Source organism: Vicugna pacos, chromosome 4 (assembly GCF_048564905.1).
Source record: "Vicugna pacos chromosome 4, VicPac4, whole genome shotgun sequence".
NCBI lineage: Eukaryota > Metazoa > Chordata > Mammalia > Artiodactyla > Camelidae > Vicugna > Vicugna pacos.
Genome location: NC_132990.1, coordinates 22,040,582 through 22,058,520, shown reverse-complemented (window position 1 = coordinate 22,058,520; position 17,939 = coordinate 22,040,582). Strand labels below are relative to the sequence as shown.

The window sequence follows — 17,939 nt, the reverse complement described above, 5'->3', positions numbered from 1 at the left end:
CAGCTTACCCCCCACCCATCCTCCCACCCACCCACCCCTCGGTCAGGAAATGTGAGCGGGGCTGATGGAAGCTGATAGGCAGGGCTGGAGTGTTAGCACTAGTCCTGGATGTGACAGCAGGCAGAGGAGCACTTAGCAGCTTATTCAGTGTCCGATTCGGATTCCGGCAAGGATCCAAGCATGGAATGCTGCCGTCGGGCAACTCCTGGCACACCGTTCCTCTTTCTGGCTTTCCTGCTCCTGGTAAATGCCTTTTCATTTCAATACATTGCTGTGGCCATTTAGTTTGGGTGCTTTGGGGTGCTGTGTATATGTGTGTATGTGAGTGTGTGTATCTTTATCTTCAAACGCCAGGTAAAGTAAGTTACATGATTAAAAAAAAAAGCTTCTTTCAGAACTTGAACCCCAACTGCCCAAGCAAAATAAAGTCTGTAAGACTGTGGAATTAAGTAGAGGTATATAGTAATACTGAGACATGAACTTTGGGATATACTGCATAGAGTTGTGAGCCGAGGGCTGTACAAAGGTGGTGTGCATGCTTGGAATTTAGGTAACAGACGTCCTGATATCAAGCTCAATCACTGTGGTGTTCCTGGAATTTTTTGAAGGATGGGCTGTGAGGGGCTTTCTGCCACTGCCTTTTATGATTTCTTCTCCCTCTGTGCACATGTGCTAGGGGACCAGGTAAAAGAGGGAAGGAAAACCTCTCTGCAGCCAACCCAGAGTATGGCTGATAATTACTGCAAGTCATCTATGGATACAAGTTAATGCTGGTATTTATGAATTGAGGATTATAGTCTTTGATCTCAGATCTGCTTTTGAAGAAGAAGAAAATGCTGACTTTTTGTGCGGCTGCTTTCCACAGTCACAGTGATAAGACGCTCTGCCTTGAACATCAGCACACACTGCATTTTTGACTCGAAGTAAACGTTCCGTTGTGACTCATACTTGGTTTTATGGGCAGAAAATGAACATTTACTGTCCAAAAAAAATCTACACTCAAAATATTAATAGCAATGCACATTTTTTTCAAACCAGAGTGTTCTGGGCAAGCAGCTTCATAAACCTCATCTGAAGGTTTGATTCCAAAATTTGCACAGGCTGATTCCAAACAAACGTGATTGTAGCTCTCCCTCTCACATTTATGGCATGCCAGCACTTCCTCAGAGGGTAACCAGGCAAGAAGGGGAAAAGGTAAAAATGTAACACGCATATAAGTTTGCACCATTTCATTGATGGTGAAGGGATGTTTGTTCTGATTAGGCTCTGACAAATTTGATCTGCATTATAATTTTGAAGAAGGGAAGCAAGCTATTTAGCACAAATTGAAAAACTCCCAGAAGGTTCATCAGATCATCAGACAGTGATTAAGTATTTTAACATTTCCACTTCTTATTTGCATTATTATAGCCAAGAACTCGTAAAGATGCATTGCAAATGCTGTGGATATAGAAATATAGTTTCAGGTTTTCATGGACCTTTAAAGGCAAACTGAATTTTAAGCATGAATGAACCGTAAGTTTTTAGCTGTTACGACGAATATAAAAAGCAGAATGTTTAGGTGTCCTTTATGACTAGAGGAGTAAGCAATTTATGAAAGGTGTCTCATTTTTTCCATGTGGGACGTGTTACTTATATACACACTGTTAGTTTGCCTTAGTCTTCCCTACTTTGTGAATTTTAAAAAGTATATATTATTTTCCCATTTAATTGTACCGTAAGGCAAATTACCAGTACACATTACTTCTTTGGTATCTTCGTATGGAAGTCTGATCTCATTATACTTTGGAAAAAAAAGTTCCCATTCAGGAGTAGATTGTTTTGCTACCTACTTGGTAAACGCATTATATTTCTCTTTGATACCTTGAATATTTATACATGCATTTGAGCATATAATTGCACTTAGGTGGGGGAAAAAAGAAGTGTTTGCTTCTTTCAGATTTAAAACCTGAAACATATATTGCTTAAATTATAGTAACTATATTATGAGGATAAAATGACATAAAACCCAGGTTTGTTTTATGCCTGTATTTAAATGAATTAGGATTCTGAGAGTTGCACCAAAAAAGAAAGGACTGGTGAGTGGCAAGATACATCCCTGTATAGAGTAATAACAGCATTAACCTGCCACATATTGTATATCTGACGATGCCAAACTGTGAGGCCAGTTGTTTGAAAATTCATTCACTGCAAAGAATCCTCACAATAACCTTGCAGATAAGGCGTTTTTAAACTCCATTTTACAGATAAGGAAACAAGCTTATAGTTGACCTCAAGGGTGAAATAATGGAGAGAAAAATGCTTTGATTGTGTTGTACTACGGTTGTAAAATGTTTAGCAGTGATGGAAACAGCAGCCTAGGTTGATCTGGAGTCTTTGTTGGAGATACTTAGGCTTTTTGCCTCCTCTTGGCCATTAAAGATGAGTACAATATTATGGGCACTTGATACACTTGCTGATTAACTGCCCCATTTAGCTTTGTAGGCGAAATTAAGTTATTGGCTTAAGAGGAAGTGACCTGTAGCCTGATCAATAGTTGACTTAGAACTAGGAGTGTGGCACTGTCAGCTCATCCTTGGGTCTGGATGGAGAAATTGAACTGGGTGGCTTGTTTTTTCCTGTAATTCTTCTATACATTACAAGAGTTGGTCTAGTCTTAGAGTTAATGTAAGCAATTTTTAAAGATCTCTTTTACTTAACTGGAAAACATCCCATTTGTTTAGTGGTAAGCCAAGTTTCTACTTCAAAGCAGCCTTCGTATCACTAATAGCAGAATCATCTGTATCATGACTTGGTTGTTGAGTGTATACAAATATTGAATTCTGTTCACCCTCAGTTTCGTCAAAACCCTTTCCTATTGGAGTGTTATTCCTGAGAGAGTAAAGTCCCCTGTGTCTTTTATATCTATTTTTGGTCACCAACAAAATTTTCATGCAAAACTCGTACATCATAGACTTCATTTTTACTCTGGACGCAGTAGGACAGTAGCACTGATCAGGAGATTTCATTCTAATATTCATGTCAACTCAAGCCACATACCCCGACTTTCCCCATCTTCCCACCCTGCTCCTCTTTCCCCTTCTCTCTCCTTTGTTCCAATTGTTTAGCTGAAAAGGAATGTGGCAGAAACCATGACCAGCCATTGACATATGTGTCCATCCCAACTTGAAGTCAAATCTCTTCTTGTCAGAAAGGCATTTAATCATATTTGCATTTGCCTTTTGTTTCTTTTAAGTGGTTTTAAGCTGTTTCGCCTGCTATTGTGGGAGTTGCAAGAGTAACACTCAGAATTATAATAAAGTACATGTGTTTTTCTGTTGAATTTCTTCTTCTTCTCTGCACTAATTTATACATGGAAACTAGTCAAACACAATAGCCCATTCCCTTCGGTCTCTCTGGCGCTCTCCTCCACTATTATCTAAGTGGATCTGTCTTGGAAGGCGAGAAGCACCATTAGCTTGGGCAATGAATGTTAAATCCCTTATTGACAGCAGACTGTGGCCTGCTCCAGTAAGTGTGTATGTGTGTGTGTCCCCATGTGCCTGCACAAGCACATTTCTGTAATTGTTTCCTCCTCCTCCACCTCTATTTCTTACTCTCATGCCTAGATTGTCTTTAAATCAAGCTTAAGGATATTTCATGTAAATCTGCGGAACATAGTGAGGCCTTTCTTTAAACATTATTTACTTCATGTTTTTGTGACGTTTCTTGTCTAGACAGGATCAGCTCCATTCTTGTTTTCTCAGGCTCCTGGGTTTTTTTCCTTAGTGTTTCAGTCTGTTTTAGGACCACTTTCTGGCCCCCATTATTATTTTCATGTGAATCAGTTCTATGGCTTCATATAAGTTGAAGGAAGTTTGCCCAATAGTGGTCACTACTGAACTACAAAAGAGTCCTGTTCCACCAGCAAAGTTTTCCCTTGAAAGACTCTGCGGATATATTAAAGGCTTTTGAAAGAAAGAGAGTGAATAAATAAATGTATTTGTGCATTTATATGAGTATTAATACACGTTGATTTTCCTTTACCAATATGTGCGAATAAAGTGGAAAGCAATTCTCTACCATGGGGTAGGCTATTACTCAAACTTAGGAGCACACAAAATTCATTCCTATACCTTTATAACAAAACTAAAGTCAGGGTATGTGCAATTTTAATCAGTGAAGTGTAGTTAACCCCTGTCCTTGCTACTCATTTTTTACCCAGTTTGTCGGTACATTTTGCACACAATTTATGTTTGCATGAGGCATAGTCTGGTGTTTTGGTTCTCCCCTTTATTATGGCTTAATCAAAATATAATTTAAAACTATTTCAGGAAAAATACAGTGTCCTATGCATTTCTGCATTTCCTACAGCACTTAGTAGACTGTCTTGTATATACAGGCATCATAATGGTTTGTGAACTAAATTAAGAGAACAAAGGATGTAAAGAGACTCAGGTGGTTCCCTAATTCTCCATACATTCAGTGTTTCCTAACTTTGTATATACTGTCCAGGGTCTTTGGTAAAGTGACAGCTCTGCTTTTACTTTGTCTGTTTCAGGTTCCAGGTCTAATTATTTAAGTTTCATTCTACCCTTCCTTCATTCACACAGCAGATTCTACTATTTCTTGTGGTCTCATGAGTAGAGTGACCCAGAATTGACCTCTTTGTAGCAGGAGGACCACAGTCTTTTCTTGAGTGAGAGCATTCCTTGACTCATCATGAGTAACCTACTGATGAAGTATGTTGAGATGATCACAGGAAAATATGTCTCAATTAAGTTTTAAAGTCTTGCTGGTTTTACTAATTTTTCTTTGTCTAGAGAGCTGGCTTCACACTTTGTGTTTTCACCAGAATGAGACAAGTTCATGTCATTTTTCTGTCTCCATCATAAAAACCATCCCATGTGGTTGACTTTTGGCTTGATTGGCAGTGCTGGCTCCTGAGCGGCTTAGGACTGGCACAGCAGAGGTGATGTCAGTCCGAAAGGATCCTAATTGAAATAGGCCAGCACAGCTGTGTGGGGAGCCCGCCTGCTAACTGGGTAAGCTATTGCTATCAACCCCTTCTTTCCATGAGCTCAAAAATAAATGACTAACTCTCCCCAATTCCCGAATTTCACGATTAAAAACTGCACTGAATAAAGCTTCACTGTTCTGATTTCTTCTCCCAGGGACTTTGCTAACTGGGAGCACCTAGTATGTAGAGCAGTTAGACATCTCCTGGCTGTGTCAAAAAGAGGTCCCAATGGGAGTAGCCTGCAGCCAACAGTGACCCCTGGCTTTTTGTTTATTGTATTTCCAGAAGCTCAGTTTGAATAGTTTCCTCTGTTTATTAATAGTCTCTATTCCAGTCATAGAAATATATCTTATTTCATTGTATCTTTTCTCATTAACTATCATAACCTTTATTGGAAGGAATAATTTGTTTGAATACCCCGACCTCAAATTCTACCAGTGTAGCCGCATGGAGTAATCGTTTGTCAGAGGCATGAATAATTAGTTGTATTCTCGACAAAAAATTTTAATGTAATTTCTTCTAGTTCTTCTGCTTCCTTGCATCTGCCTCTCATTGTACTTCTCATACTGTGCTCATTTTCCTGTCTGTTCCACAGACTTGTGGGTGACAGCAGAAGGAATGACTGGTTCCTCCTACCTTTATCAGCATGCCTGGTAATGAGGTCTCAGTAAATGTTGTTGAATGCAAGTGTAAATGGATAAATAAGACTGACTTGCTAAGAAAAGCTGAGAAGAGGGTACAGTCCAAGTAGCAGGGGGAAACGTGAGCATCCATTCCACATGTGAAGCATTTCACCAATTCTGGTTCACCAGCAATGCTCATGACATTCTTGTGGGCAAAATGATGTTAGATATAAAAAAGTTTCTCAAGATATTTGCCAAATGTTTTATTTTTTAAAGGGATCTCCCCACCTGGACCCCACCCTACCCATGTGCCTTTATATTAGCCACAGTTTCATAAAACTGGAAGGGAGTTATAAGCTCTCATTTTAGCAGAGAAAATGCTATGGATTCACCAAAATTCGCTTCATTGTACTATGGAGCACAAAGATAAACTATTTCCCAGCTTTCTCTGTGGTCGGTTGATGCAATATGTTTGAGTTCTGGTGGATGGAATGTTGTTAGAAGTTATATGTGGCACTTCTAGGCCTGACAACTCCACATAATCCTCCAAGCACCAAGAACTCTCTCTTTACATGGCTTCTGGATGCAGAGAATGCAGTAAAGAATGTCAAGACTCTAGAAAGTGGTAAGGCCACCAAATGGAAGGCCTCAATCCTGAGTGACTGCATGGAACAGAGCCCCACCCTGCCACTCTGAAAGAATTACATTTGTGAACATTCATTTAATCACAAGGAAGAAATAAACCATTGTTGTGTTCAAACACTGAGATTTGGGGGAAGGTGTTGGTTGTTATACTGAAAACCTTTGAAAATAACATATGTTTCAAATTTAGTTGACCTTCAGGCCTATGAGTAAGTACTAATACCACTTTCCACTTATTATATGGGGAAACTAAAATAAGCAGATGACATGCCATCCTAATGGTGGTTTAATCTTCATGATTTGCAATTTATTCCAGACGTAGAGTGCTCTAAGTACTTGGGGCCGTGTGGCAAAATAGGAAAATAGGTTTGTGTCCTTTTTTCAGATAAAATCCGGAAGTGAATGGAGCAGTGAAAAATAAGGGGGAAAAAAACAAAAAAAGGCAGCAGGGACTGTGGTAAACAATGGGAAGCTCATGGAGCAGAACAGGACCACACAACCTGGCCAAGGGCACAGAACCACACAGACCCAAGGAGAAAACAGAAAAAGAACCCAAGAAGTAGAAATCGAGGCATAACACCAGTGCAGCTCCAAAGACAGATGTCAGAAGATAAAGGGGTGAACAAGTGACAGCGAGGGGAGCAGACTCACACTCATAGACACACACACAAAATCATGTTTCATACAGTAGCATATAAAGGAAAGTACACTTTTGGAATATACCTAGTCTCAACTGTTTTTGATGAATTTTTCTAGAAGGTGTCCAAGTGCCATGAAAGAGCCCCAGTTTTAGAGTATAAACATCTGGGCTGTAGTGCTGATTCCAGCACTATGACCATGGCCCAGTCACATAATTCGCTTCAGCTTTTGTCTCCTCAGTCCACGCACGATTGCCCATCCCACCTAACTCTCCAGAACACCGTGAGAGGCAAATGCAGCATTAGTTGCTAAAGTGTTTTGTCAACTCCAAAGTACTATAAAACTTCAAGTGATTACTTTCATTCATGTGAAAATCACTTATCTATCACCAGCTGTATACCCAACACAGAACCAATCTCCATGGAAGACAGTTTCAGACACAGTCCTTCCAGTGAGCAGCCTAGTAGGTTTTTGGACGTTCTGTTGTCAGTGATTTTTTTTTTTAATTGAAAAAAAAAACAAAAAAACTCCCTGTAGGAATAGTCTTGTGATGGATATAATTGTTTTCAGTTGCCCCACAACATGGCTTATTTTGTAACTAACTTTTTTCCACCTGCTTAGACACTAGCTGTTTAATCCTTTTATCAATGCATAAATGTAAATTATGGCTTTCCACAGATTATTCATCTTCATGGACATTATCAGTATTTGACTTCAAACATCCAATTTTTATAATTCAGAATATCAGTTAGTACAGCAGAACACACTAGAACAGTATCTTGGTTAACATCAATTCTTAAGCGAAAAACTTTCCTCGAAGCATCGTGAGAATTATCATTAATTATGTGCAACCAATATCTAGAGAGTTTTCATCTGCCCACTATCATTGGGGCGCCATGCTGGCAGATTTCAATGTTAAGTAGTTTCCACTACATTGTGCTTACTTTGTAATAACCAAAATCCAGGCAAAAAAGAAGCACATTCCATTTGGAATTATATTTCTGTAAGTGCAGTTACTATAGTAGGCTATGTCTCCCTTCCTCACTAGATTTTTCTCTAAAGTGGTTATTAAAATAAGTTAATTACAATAAAACCCAAAAGACCTTGTTCATGGAAAGGTGGGGTTAGTTGAGAGAACAGGAATGGCAGAGAAATCACGTGTATGAGCTACACCATTTAGAATCCAGGAGATTTATTCCACTTCTGAGGCAAGAAATTGCAGGACTCTAATAGTTTCACCACCTGTGAATTATTTGGGTGCACCTCATAAGCGGGTTCTTTCTTCTATTTGTTTAAAGAAATAAGTGGTATGTTCGCCAATTCTACACTACATTAATTTTCACGGAGTTTCCATTTTCATCTTCATTGCTTTTTCAGATTTTTTTCCAAAGCTTCTGCCATTCTCCAACTAAACCTTTGGGTATTTTCCCCTTCATTTTTTGTCCAGGGACTTTCTCAAAGTCAGTTCAGTCTGTTGGCATAAATATTGGGACAAAGGAGGGAAGGAGTGTGATAACCTAAGACATCCTGATGTAAATTCCAAGAGCACTAAAGAAATGAGACAGGAAATTATGAGTAAACTATAATAAATTCAAAGTAGCCAATAAAATAAATATCCCTCACTTTGTTCCCTTAGTAAGCTATGGTAGGGTGTTCGATTTCTCAGCCTGCTTTGCCATTTGAAGTCTGCCAGAGCATTGTTCAAATATTGTACTTCATCAAGAGAACCAGAAATGAAAAGGGGTATTGGAAACAATAGGAACTCCTACTGTTCAGGTGCCGAAGTCAGATTTAGAGGAAAGCCTTTTAGAAATCGTCTCTTTTTTCATTATAGTTACTATAACCATTTGTCATTGAGACCGTATGCGACACACTTTTACTTCAGGGCTTGGACCTGGTCTAAGATGACAAACGTGATTGGAAATTACTGTTATAGGGTGAGTTTAATTGACATTTGCATTCTCAGGACATGCTGTGTTTTAGAATTAAAAGGAATCTTTGAGGTCACATAAAATGTGACCTCAATTGACTGGGCTCTCTTTGAAGGCAGGAGTTGTTTTATTTTGTCTTGGATGTCTTTGTATTTCCAGCACCAGACAAACATTTGATATACACAAAATGGTTAGTGTAAGTTTGTTGTCTGAATCAATGAATTCATCACCTATTTCAGCCCTTTTCTTTTGCAGATAATTGAATTTAAAATATAAATGTTGGCAAAGAGATTGAAGACATATTTGCCACAAACACCTAGTAGGATGGATCTAGATCCTGGAATCTGGGATCTCTTTCCTTTGAGTCCATACCCCTTTGAAAAAGAATTCATTTTCTTTCTTATATACTGTATGGTCCCTGAGGACCTTTATAGAAGAGAAAGGCTGAAATATTGAAATGTCACGTGTAAAAGAAACCAAACCAAGCAATGAAGCTGATGGAAAATCATCTTGCTTGAAAACTCTAGGATCTTGGTTGGTTTATAAACCTGGGGTGACCTGGTGAGAAGAGGGGATTGAAATCTATAGCTTGTCTCTCAACTAGACCTACAAACTATCAATAAAATTTGTTTCTCTTGCTTTCCATATTGATGAACAGTGTGAAGGTGAAATACACAGTGGTGATATGTATGTGAAAGTGACTTCATGTGGGGCCTTGCACATAGTAGGTCTCCAAGAAGTGTTAGCTTCCTTCCCTTCCCTCAGGACAAAATAGTATATTCATTGAAAGCCTGCTGTATATCAGGGCCTGTGCGGGGTACAGGGTGAACTGTGTTGAATGAAACAGATGTGGTTCTAAAGATGGGTCTTTCTACAAGTAATATCAGAAAGGGTTTGAGATTGGGAGAGGGGAGCATAGGAATTAATTGGCCAGTAGGTTCCATTGGTTTTATGTTGCTGTCATGATATTATTTTCTTTAAACTGTGTATTTAACTATTGCTGATGTAAGGGCATCTCTGCCTAAAGAAATAGACACATTATTTCATTATTTATAGTGATTCAAGAAAGAATGTGTTAGAAAAACTCTAAAACTCTAAAGATTTATATTTCAGGTCACTTCTTTGAGTTATGCCTTTTTTTTCCTTTTTTTGCTGGAATCCTCTTTTTTAGTGAGACTGAAACCAAAGCTTAATGAGTGTATTACTCTGTCTCTGTTTATTTGATACATAAACACCTGTCTTTTCCATGTTAGAAATATGCTCACACAGTGAAACCTTTAGACCAGTCCCTCATTCACATGAATAAAAGGCTAGTCAACAGCATATAAGCAATAATGACAGTAGGTTTTTCCTCAAAAGGTTTAGCTTGCTCTGTGGAAACCATTAGTATGTAGGACCTTTACAAATCTTTGAGCATCATCTGGCAACCAGTCAGCATGTTCCCAGCTCTCTGCTAGGAGGGGTTCTGGTTTTCCAGCACCTCTGCCACGTCCCTAACGACCAGCCCCAACCTGCCTTAATCCAAGGTGGGCCTTCTTACCCCAGTAGTTTGCTAACTTTGCTAACTTCAGTTTGGTGGTGCTTGGACTCAAATCTGGTCCTTTATGTCCCCTTTAGAGTTCTAAGTAATTAAAAAAGTGATTCCCAGAATTTGGATGTCACAGATGATTAAAATTTCAAAAGTAAATAAGGTCATGTTTGCAGGTAGGCAGGATATATGAAAAACAAAGTTTCTAATGTTTTAATTTTGTTAAGTAAGGACATTGATGAAATAAACTTCTCTTACCTAAGTTCCAGAAATGAAATAATAGTAGTTACTACTATAGAGAGTGCTTGTTTCAATGTGAGACATACTTTACATATAGTAAATTATCTAATCGTCACAACAACCCCATGGAGCAGTGACTATTATTTTTCCCATTTTACAGATGAGGAACTAAGGCACAAAGAGGTTATATAATATGCTTTATTTAGGTCACTCAGCTAGTAGTGGCAGAGTGCAGATTCCAACACAAGCAGGGTTCATGCTTGTCCCAATAATGCCATTTCGTTTTACGAGTGGTGCAAGAAATAAGAAAGATTATTTGAAGAAGCCCGAAGTTCCAAGTATATCATTTCAGAAGAAAAACTAGCAAAACACATTTAGCTCTATGGAGAACTAAGCAGTGCCCTTATTTTTCTCTTTATATATTCTTTGTATCAGTGAAAAACTTTGTCACGGACTGGCCTGCTCTATACCAGATACTTTTTTTGGGACACAAAGATGAACAAGACACAGTCACACTCTCCAGGAGGCTCACAGATTCTAAACAAAGTTTTGAAAAGATAACCCAGGCTGAGGCTGAGTGGAGGAAATAAAATGCTACAGCAGAACAAAGAGGGAAACGGGAGAAGGTAGCTGGCATCTGTCTGCCGTGGTCCCGGGCTCCCGGCTAGGCAGTCACTCGATTTCAAGGTGGATCAGTGAGGGTGACTTCGAAGGTGGGACATTTAAAGTGAGACCAGTAGGAGTTCACCAGATAGACAAGAGAGGGACAGGGGCATTCCAGGCAGAGGGACCTGCCACAGAAAGGAAAAAGAAGGTGAGTCCGAGGGGCAGTGAGTGAATCCCAGTGGCTGGAATATAGGTAGCTCCTGCACAGCCTCGCATGCCATGCCTGGGAGCCTTGACCCAAATTTATGTTTTAGAAGAACAGCCATGGTGGCCACACAGAGTAGAGAGGCCCCGCGGATGGAGGTTGCAAGGCCTCCTGGTGGGACGCCACGAAGGCAACAGCAGCAGTGATGGAAAAGAGGGGAGAAGACCCAGCTATCTGGCTATATAGTCAGCTGCAGGAAAAAGCCCTGTGGTCTTCTGGGCTCAGAGGCTCTTAAAATACCAGCTGTGTGCTAGGGCTTTTTTAGGGCCCCCTGCTCAGCAGACAGCCTGGAGCCTGGCACTGAGTAGGTGTTCAATTGTGGGCCGAAGGGATGTGGGAAGGAATGAATCGTTTTATTCAAGGCTTCCCTGTTTAAAATTGTGACCTACAGTCAGAGACTTTTTCTCCCCTCCAAGTTGTTAAAGGTCTTCCAGAGCAAAAAATGTAACACTCTTTAAAACCTGGGGAAGTTTCTGTCAGTCTTCTGGGAAAGAGAGAATTCAAGCCCAGTCTTTCTAGGGAGATGGCCACACTACTGCAACTTAACCCTTTATTCACTCTCAGTGAACCTTTCCAGATACATAGAGGCTCTTTCAAAGGGACATGCCTGTGCTTTTCTGAAAGCTTTTATGACCCTCACATAACACAAAGCCCATTGCGTGGGGTCGTTTTGGTACTTTGGGGTGATTCTTGTCAGACTGCCGCGTTTCCCTGTGTGCAGCTATTTATCTCCCTGTTTTCCCACCAAACAGTGCCCTATTCACCTCTTCAGATTCATGGCACAGCCCTGAATCTTTCCACAAGAAGCTGGCAAGTATCTCTGCACCAATTCTTACAGCGTCCCCATTATCCAAAATGGGCTCCACATGCGGAATTCTCTTTGCAAGAAACTGAAACTCCAGGAAAAGATGCAGCCCTCAGGGTCTAAATTTAAGGTATCTGCCCCGGTGGAATATTAATTGTGGTCTTCAGAAAAAAAAAAGCCATATCTGAAATTCACAAATTCATCATTTCATATCAAAAATATACTGTGACTTAAAAAAAACCCCACAAATTCTGTTAAAGTGTGAGTTAAATGTCACACAATTATATTGTCTATTTTTTCTTTACGAGTCCGATTAAGGCATCAGATTTTTGATCTGGTATTGGCATCTCCTGGGTATGTAATTTCTTCTGCTAATTATGAAGAGCCTCCAATTTATTCAGCGTTAGTTCAGAATTGATTATAGCTTGGCCTCACCTCGTAAAGCAGACTTACTTTGGAACAGTATCAAACAAGTACTTATGTTTTAAATCATATGGTCCTTGTGATTTTCATTCTAATTTTGGACATCTATTTTTCCTTTTCGTCCTCCTTCCCACAACTTGACTGCAAACAACATAAAAATCTCATTGGACTTAGCAAAGGGGAAAAATGTGATTTTCAGTCTCCTTCTATGTGCCAAGTACTGTGCTATCCGTTTCTATATGTCATCTCAGATAAGCCTTACCATACCCTTTTATAGATAAGAAAACGGAGTACTAAAACCTAAGGTGGTGTGAATTCCTCTGTTTTTAGTGGACGTATACTCAATTCTTATAGCAAACAAATTATATTAAAATATGCAGTACAGACTATTTTCCATGTTGTTGGAACTATGTTATTTGGACTCTGTCAGCAGGAGCCTCCCCAACTTGCTGAGTGATTTCCACGGTTTCAGAACCAAGTTCATTAGAGTTCATTGCTTGTACCATATTTCATCGATCCTAAGACACACAGTTTTTTCTTTCTGATTTTAGAAACTTTGATGTGCCTTATAATGGATAGCAGGTCATAGTTTAATGGGTGACTCTTTTTTATTCTTAATGGTACCTAAAATAATGTGAATTCAATATGTGGCATCTTGGACTTGATAGAACCGTGTACTATGGGCTTTCCTGTATCTAACCAATGGGAGCAAAGCTTGAAATTCAGTTACTGAAATAGGATCATGGATCCCTCCCCTCTCTCCCCTATTGTTCAGTCCTCTGATGCAGATGGCTCCTATCTTTGTTTGCCAGTCTGAGGCACTGAGAGTTTGTACCTTGAGCTCAACTTATTTCTGTCCCATAATAAGTTCAAAGCCCCCTAACGAAAGACCTCTTTTCTTCTTAATGGATATGTGTCTCAGTTTTCTTACCTTTAAGTAATACAGTATAATGCCATAGCTGCTGATTTTGATGGGTATCAGAATCAGCTGAGCACTTGTTAAAATTATAATGGTGCAGGCCCCTCCTCCTTCAGCGGGCCTGGGCACCTTGTGCTTTTTTTTTTTTTAGCTCTACAGCTGATGCTGATAAACACCAATTTGAGAATCACTGGTGTAGTTCTAAGAGCAGGAACTCTTGAGCCAGAATGCCTGGACCCAAATCCAAATCCTGGCTCCTCCACTGTAACCTTTGTATTATTTTCTGTGTCTCAGTTTCCTTATCTGCAGAACAGGCACCAACAATAGCATCTTCCTCAAAAGATTACTGTGAAATTTATTAAAACGAGCCATGCAGCCTACTCAGCCCTTTACCTATACGTAGCAAGTGCCCAGTAAACTTCACAAGTTACCATCCCTCCCTTTCTTCTACAAGGCCGAAATTTTCTATCTCATTCCCAGAAACCAATCTCATCTTTTTCTGGCTTCAAGGCAGCTGACAGCTTCGCCTGGTAACTCAAGTCTCCCATGGAATCTCAAGGGGGCTGAGAAGAAAAACTAGGATTCCTTTTTAATGAGGGGATAGGGGGGTCTAGAGTCTGTTGAAACCAGGGAGTATAAAACAGAATAAAGATGAATATTGGTTCCAAAAGGTGACACTGTGAGTTCACTCATAAACACTTGTCTGATTCAGGGTGCGTTTACACCTCCCCTGCATCCAAATCACCAAGGAACTGGGAACTCAAAATGTCTGGGCAGCCTCCAGCCTCCCTCCCCAGCGAGATTCAGATCAGGTGGTCTGGGGTGGAGCCCAGATGCTGGCAATTTTTCTTGAGTTCCCCGCTAATTTGAATATATAGTCAGAATTGATAGTCATTGACCTCATTGAATATTTAAAAGGTTCTAAACACCTCTCACCTGCTAGGGGATTTGTCTCTTATTTGAAGATATCTTCTAGAACCCTCTCCACCTCAAAAAACAAAAACAAAATCCTTAGGAGCTCCTTTTCCCTGAAACAGACACTATTTCAGTTCCAGTAACTCATATAGTTGATGTGAATGCACTTTGTAAATGGTACATACGTGTGTGTACGAGAGAGAGAGACAAGGACAGAGAGAAGAGAAAGGGAGGATTATGATGCATGATTTGAAGATGATTATCCTATTATGTTAGGTAGCATTCACAAAGAGACCTGGAACTCTTCCAGTTAATAGCTTGTAGTGTAATCTGGAGTCTAATCTTTTAGCCTTTTGAATGCATAAACTTTTTATTTGAAAATAGGAACCATGCACATTTTGTACAAGATAGAAATTAGAACCTTTCTGAGCCTGATTGGAAGAAACAAAATAAAACAGATACTCTGATGATAATCCAGTCATCTGCGTATATTAGTCACCTGATCTTTTATTTTCCTTTTTGTAGATGGCCATTGTAATAGATTACATATTTGGTCTTATTTCCCCTGGCTTTCCTCAGACCAAGTTTAATTCCTGTCTGGATGACTGACTCTTATCCATCCTTATTCCACTTACTTACTTAGACATACAGAGATTCTAAATTCTTCTTACCTGTTGGGGAAGTTGTTGTCAGGTGGATTTCTGTCTTACCCTTTTTACAGCACTACCCATCCAACAACCTTAGTAGGCTCTTTTTTTCTAAAATGCCCATAAACCTGCTGAACCATGTGGGGCTATAATGGGGATCAGATGAACACGTGGAGTACTTTAAAAACTGTCGAACTCCCATCATGCCCTGCTTGAAAGCCTTCATTGGCTTCAGCTGTCAGTTTACTCAAGGACCAATCCCTCAGCTGGAACTCTAGGCCCTATCCCAGATCACCATTCCAACCTCACCTACAGCTCTTGACAGAGAGCCTTGCTGCAGAGGAGCTGAAATACCAGACTAGTAGCAGACTGAGGTACCAGTTGTGTATTATACACTAACAGTGAAAAGAGTCCAGTTTAGGGCACCAGCAGATGGAGTGGAAAAGAGGGGACAGAAAGTAGACACACTGCAGAAGTAAAATATTTATTACAGGTGAGTGTGTGTGTGTGTATGTGAGGAGGGATGGGGGCGGTGAGGTAGAGGACAGAGAGGTTGGAGGGAGTTGATATGTTTTATAGAAATGTCTCTTTATTTATAACTGTGTTAAGAAGGCGTCCTAAAAGAAGGATTGGGGGCCCAAATACTGAGTTTGGTTTTGGACATGTTGAGTTTAAGGTACTAACGAGGTTTCCAGGTAAGTGGAAACAGAAACCTGGACACTGGTATAGAGATGTTTTTTGTCTCTCATCTGCAAAGAGAAGAGTGCAAGCAAGGGGAAGTGTTTGAGAGCAACGGGAAAGTAGAGAGCAGAGCAAGGGGAACCAGGAAAGAACCTTGAGGGTTCCAACATTTGCTAGTCAGGGTGAGTAAGAAACGGCCGGGGCGGAACAGGCCAGGAGTCACTGCCAGAGAAGCCAGGGGGGCATGTCGCACAGCAAGGTCTGAGGGAAGGTCCTCAGGTGTGATGAGTTTCACATCCTGATACATTTCCGAGAAGCCACGTGACTCGCATGGCAGAGCAGACAGCAGCTGACGAAGCGTTAAAGAGTTTGGGGGTATCGAGGAAGTGGGTGCAGTGGATGTGGATTGGCTTTTCAAGAAGTTGAGAAGTGAAAGGAAAGGAGACAGAAGACAATTTAACTCACCACTGACAAAGTGGAAAGTAAAGGCAGGAAAGCACAAAGCGGGAGCTGTGAGATAAAAGTGAGCTTGTTTTTAATAAAACGAGGAGAAAGGGCTTGCGTCTTAACAGTTCAAAGAATGCTGATAGCAGCCGTGTGTGAAATTGATTTCTGAGTCCCAGCTCCAGAGACAGAGAGGCTGGGAGGCAAATGGGGTAGTAAACCATGATTTAGCACCTTCACGTTCTCTGCTTATTACAAAACAGGCTTTAAAAAAAGATGCCTGTGGTGCGCCTGGGCAGTGTTGATATTGTCTGTGGCCAAGAGCCATTTTCATATATTTCTGAGGCATTTTAGTGATTATAACGTTGCTTTTGACGTCAGCCTATTAACTTTTCCCATTACTAACCATGGTTCATGCAGTGCATTTAAATATTATCCCTACCGTTAAAATAATAATGAATGATGCTGAAGGAAAAAGAACTATTCTCACTGAAAACTAAAAGCTGACAGACTCAAGAGGCTTGCACAGTGAAAGCAAAAATTAAGTTTTATAAATTCGTGGAGAAAATATATTTGCTTCTACTTTATCAAGCGTTGAGGGTCAGAGGAAGGCTCACAGGAATCACAGAAACCATATTATGTTTCATATGCTAATAAACATTTAATAAGTGGTTTCGCTAATGTCTCCTTGACATCGTTATTTAATTTACAAATGAATGAAAGATTGTATTACTTCCTGTATATACAATACTGAATGATATTTTTCAACTATGATTTCAAAATGCTTACAGAGAATTTAGGCATCTCAAAAACATAAGTGTTTTCTATGAACTTGACTGGGAGATAGAAAGAGACTACTTACTGGTAGATATGTCTTTAATCACCAGTATTATTTTCCATCTCAATGCAAGTAGATCTGTATTGTTGACAAATAATGATGACAAATTATAATTGACCGAGAAAGACAAGTCCTTTTAGGAAATCAGAGTCTTTCTTGCAGTGATTTAAAATAAAGGACTTATACTACAATATACTCTGTACACTATTAAAGAAAAAAATGTAGGCTATTGTATTTGTGAAATAAATAATCGTTTCACTAGAAAATTTTTGCCCTGGTTGCTGTAGTTAAGACAAAAGCTATATGACAACTGACTCTCAGTTGTTACTAATAAAAGACTTAATAATGTGTTGAAAATATATCTAGAAATCTGAGTATTAAAAAAAACAACAACACTAGAAGTTATACCAGTAGAGAACCACAAAAGCAGTTTCTGTTTTGATACAAAATAAATTGTCATGAAAATTACTGGCGTAGCTATTAGTAGAAACAGCATAAAAAGAAAAACTATTATTCCTTAACACTTGGAAAGGAAATAAGTCAATAAAAAACCTGAGAACTGTCATATAAAGCTAACTTTTATTTCATCATTTGGGAAATTTTTGCTTACAAGTAGTTACTGATTTTCAAAGAATTAAATAGTACACATTTATCAAAAAGTTCGGATTATAATTTAGCATTTCTTTTATTATTCAGAAGTCACTAGGATTTGACAGAGGTGCTGGGAATTGATAATTATAAAGAAAAAGAGTCCCCAGTAGAGATTCTTTGTTTCAGTAATTATTTTTAATAAA

The 17,939-nt window shown here is 39.5% G+C and overlaps 1 protein-coding gene across 4 annotated transcripts in view; it reads left to right on the top strand.

Moving 5' to 3' along the window:
- The window catches only part of ADAMTSL1 (ADAMTS like 1), an 827,290-nt gene that overhangs the window by 454,322 nt on the left and 355,029 nt on the right, over positions 1-17,939 (top strand). For 2 of the 4 annotated variants that reach the window (XM_072959358.1, XM_072959361.1), the window contains exon 1: positions 48-243. The exons of 1 other annotated variant lie outside the window; for it this stretch is intronic. In XM_072959358.1, the coding sequence (XP_072815459.1) occupies positions 181-243 (63 nt within the window). In that variant the 5' untranslated portion in view covers positions 48-180. Of the gene's footprint in view, positions 1-47; positions 244-17,939 lie in introns of those variants that run through there. One more of the 4 variants, XM_072959359.1, reaches the window with a different exon arrangement.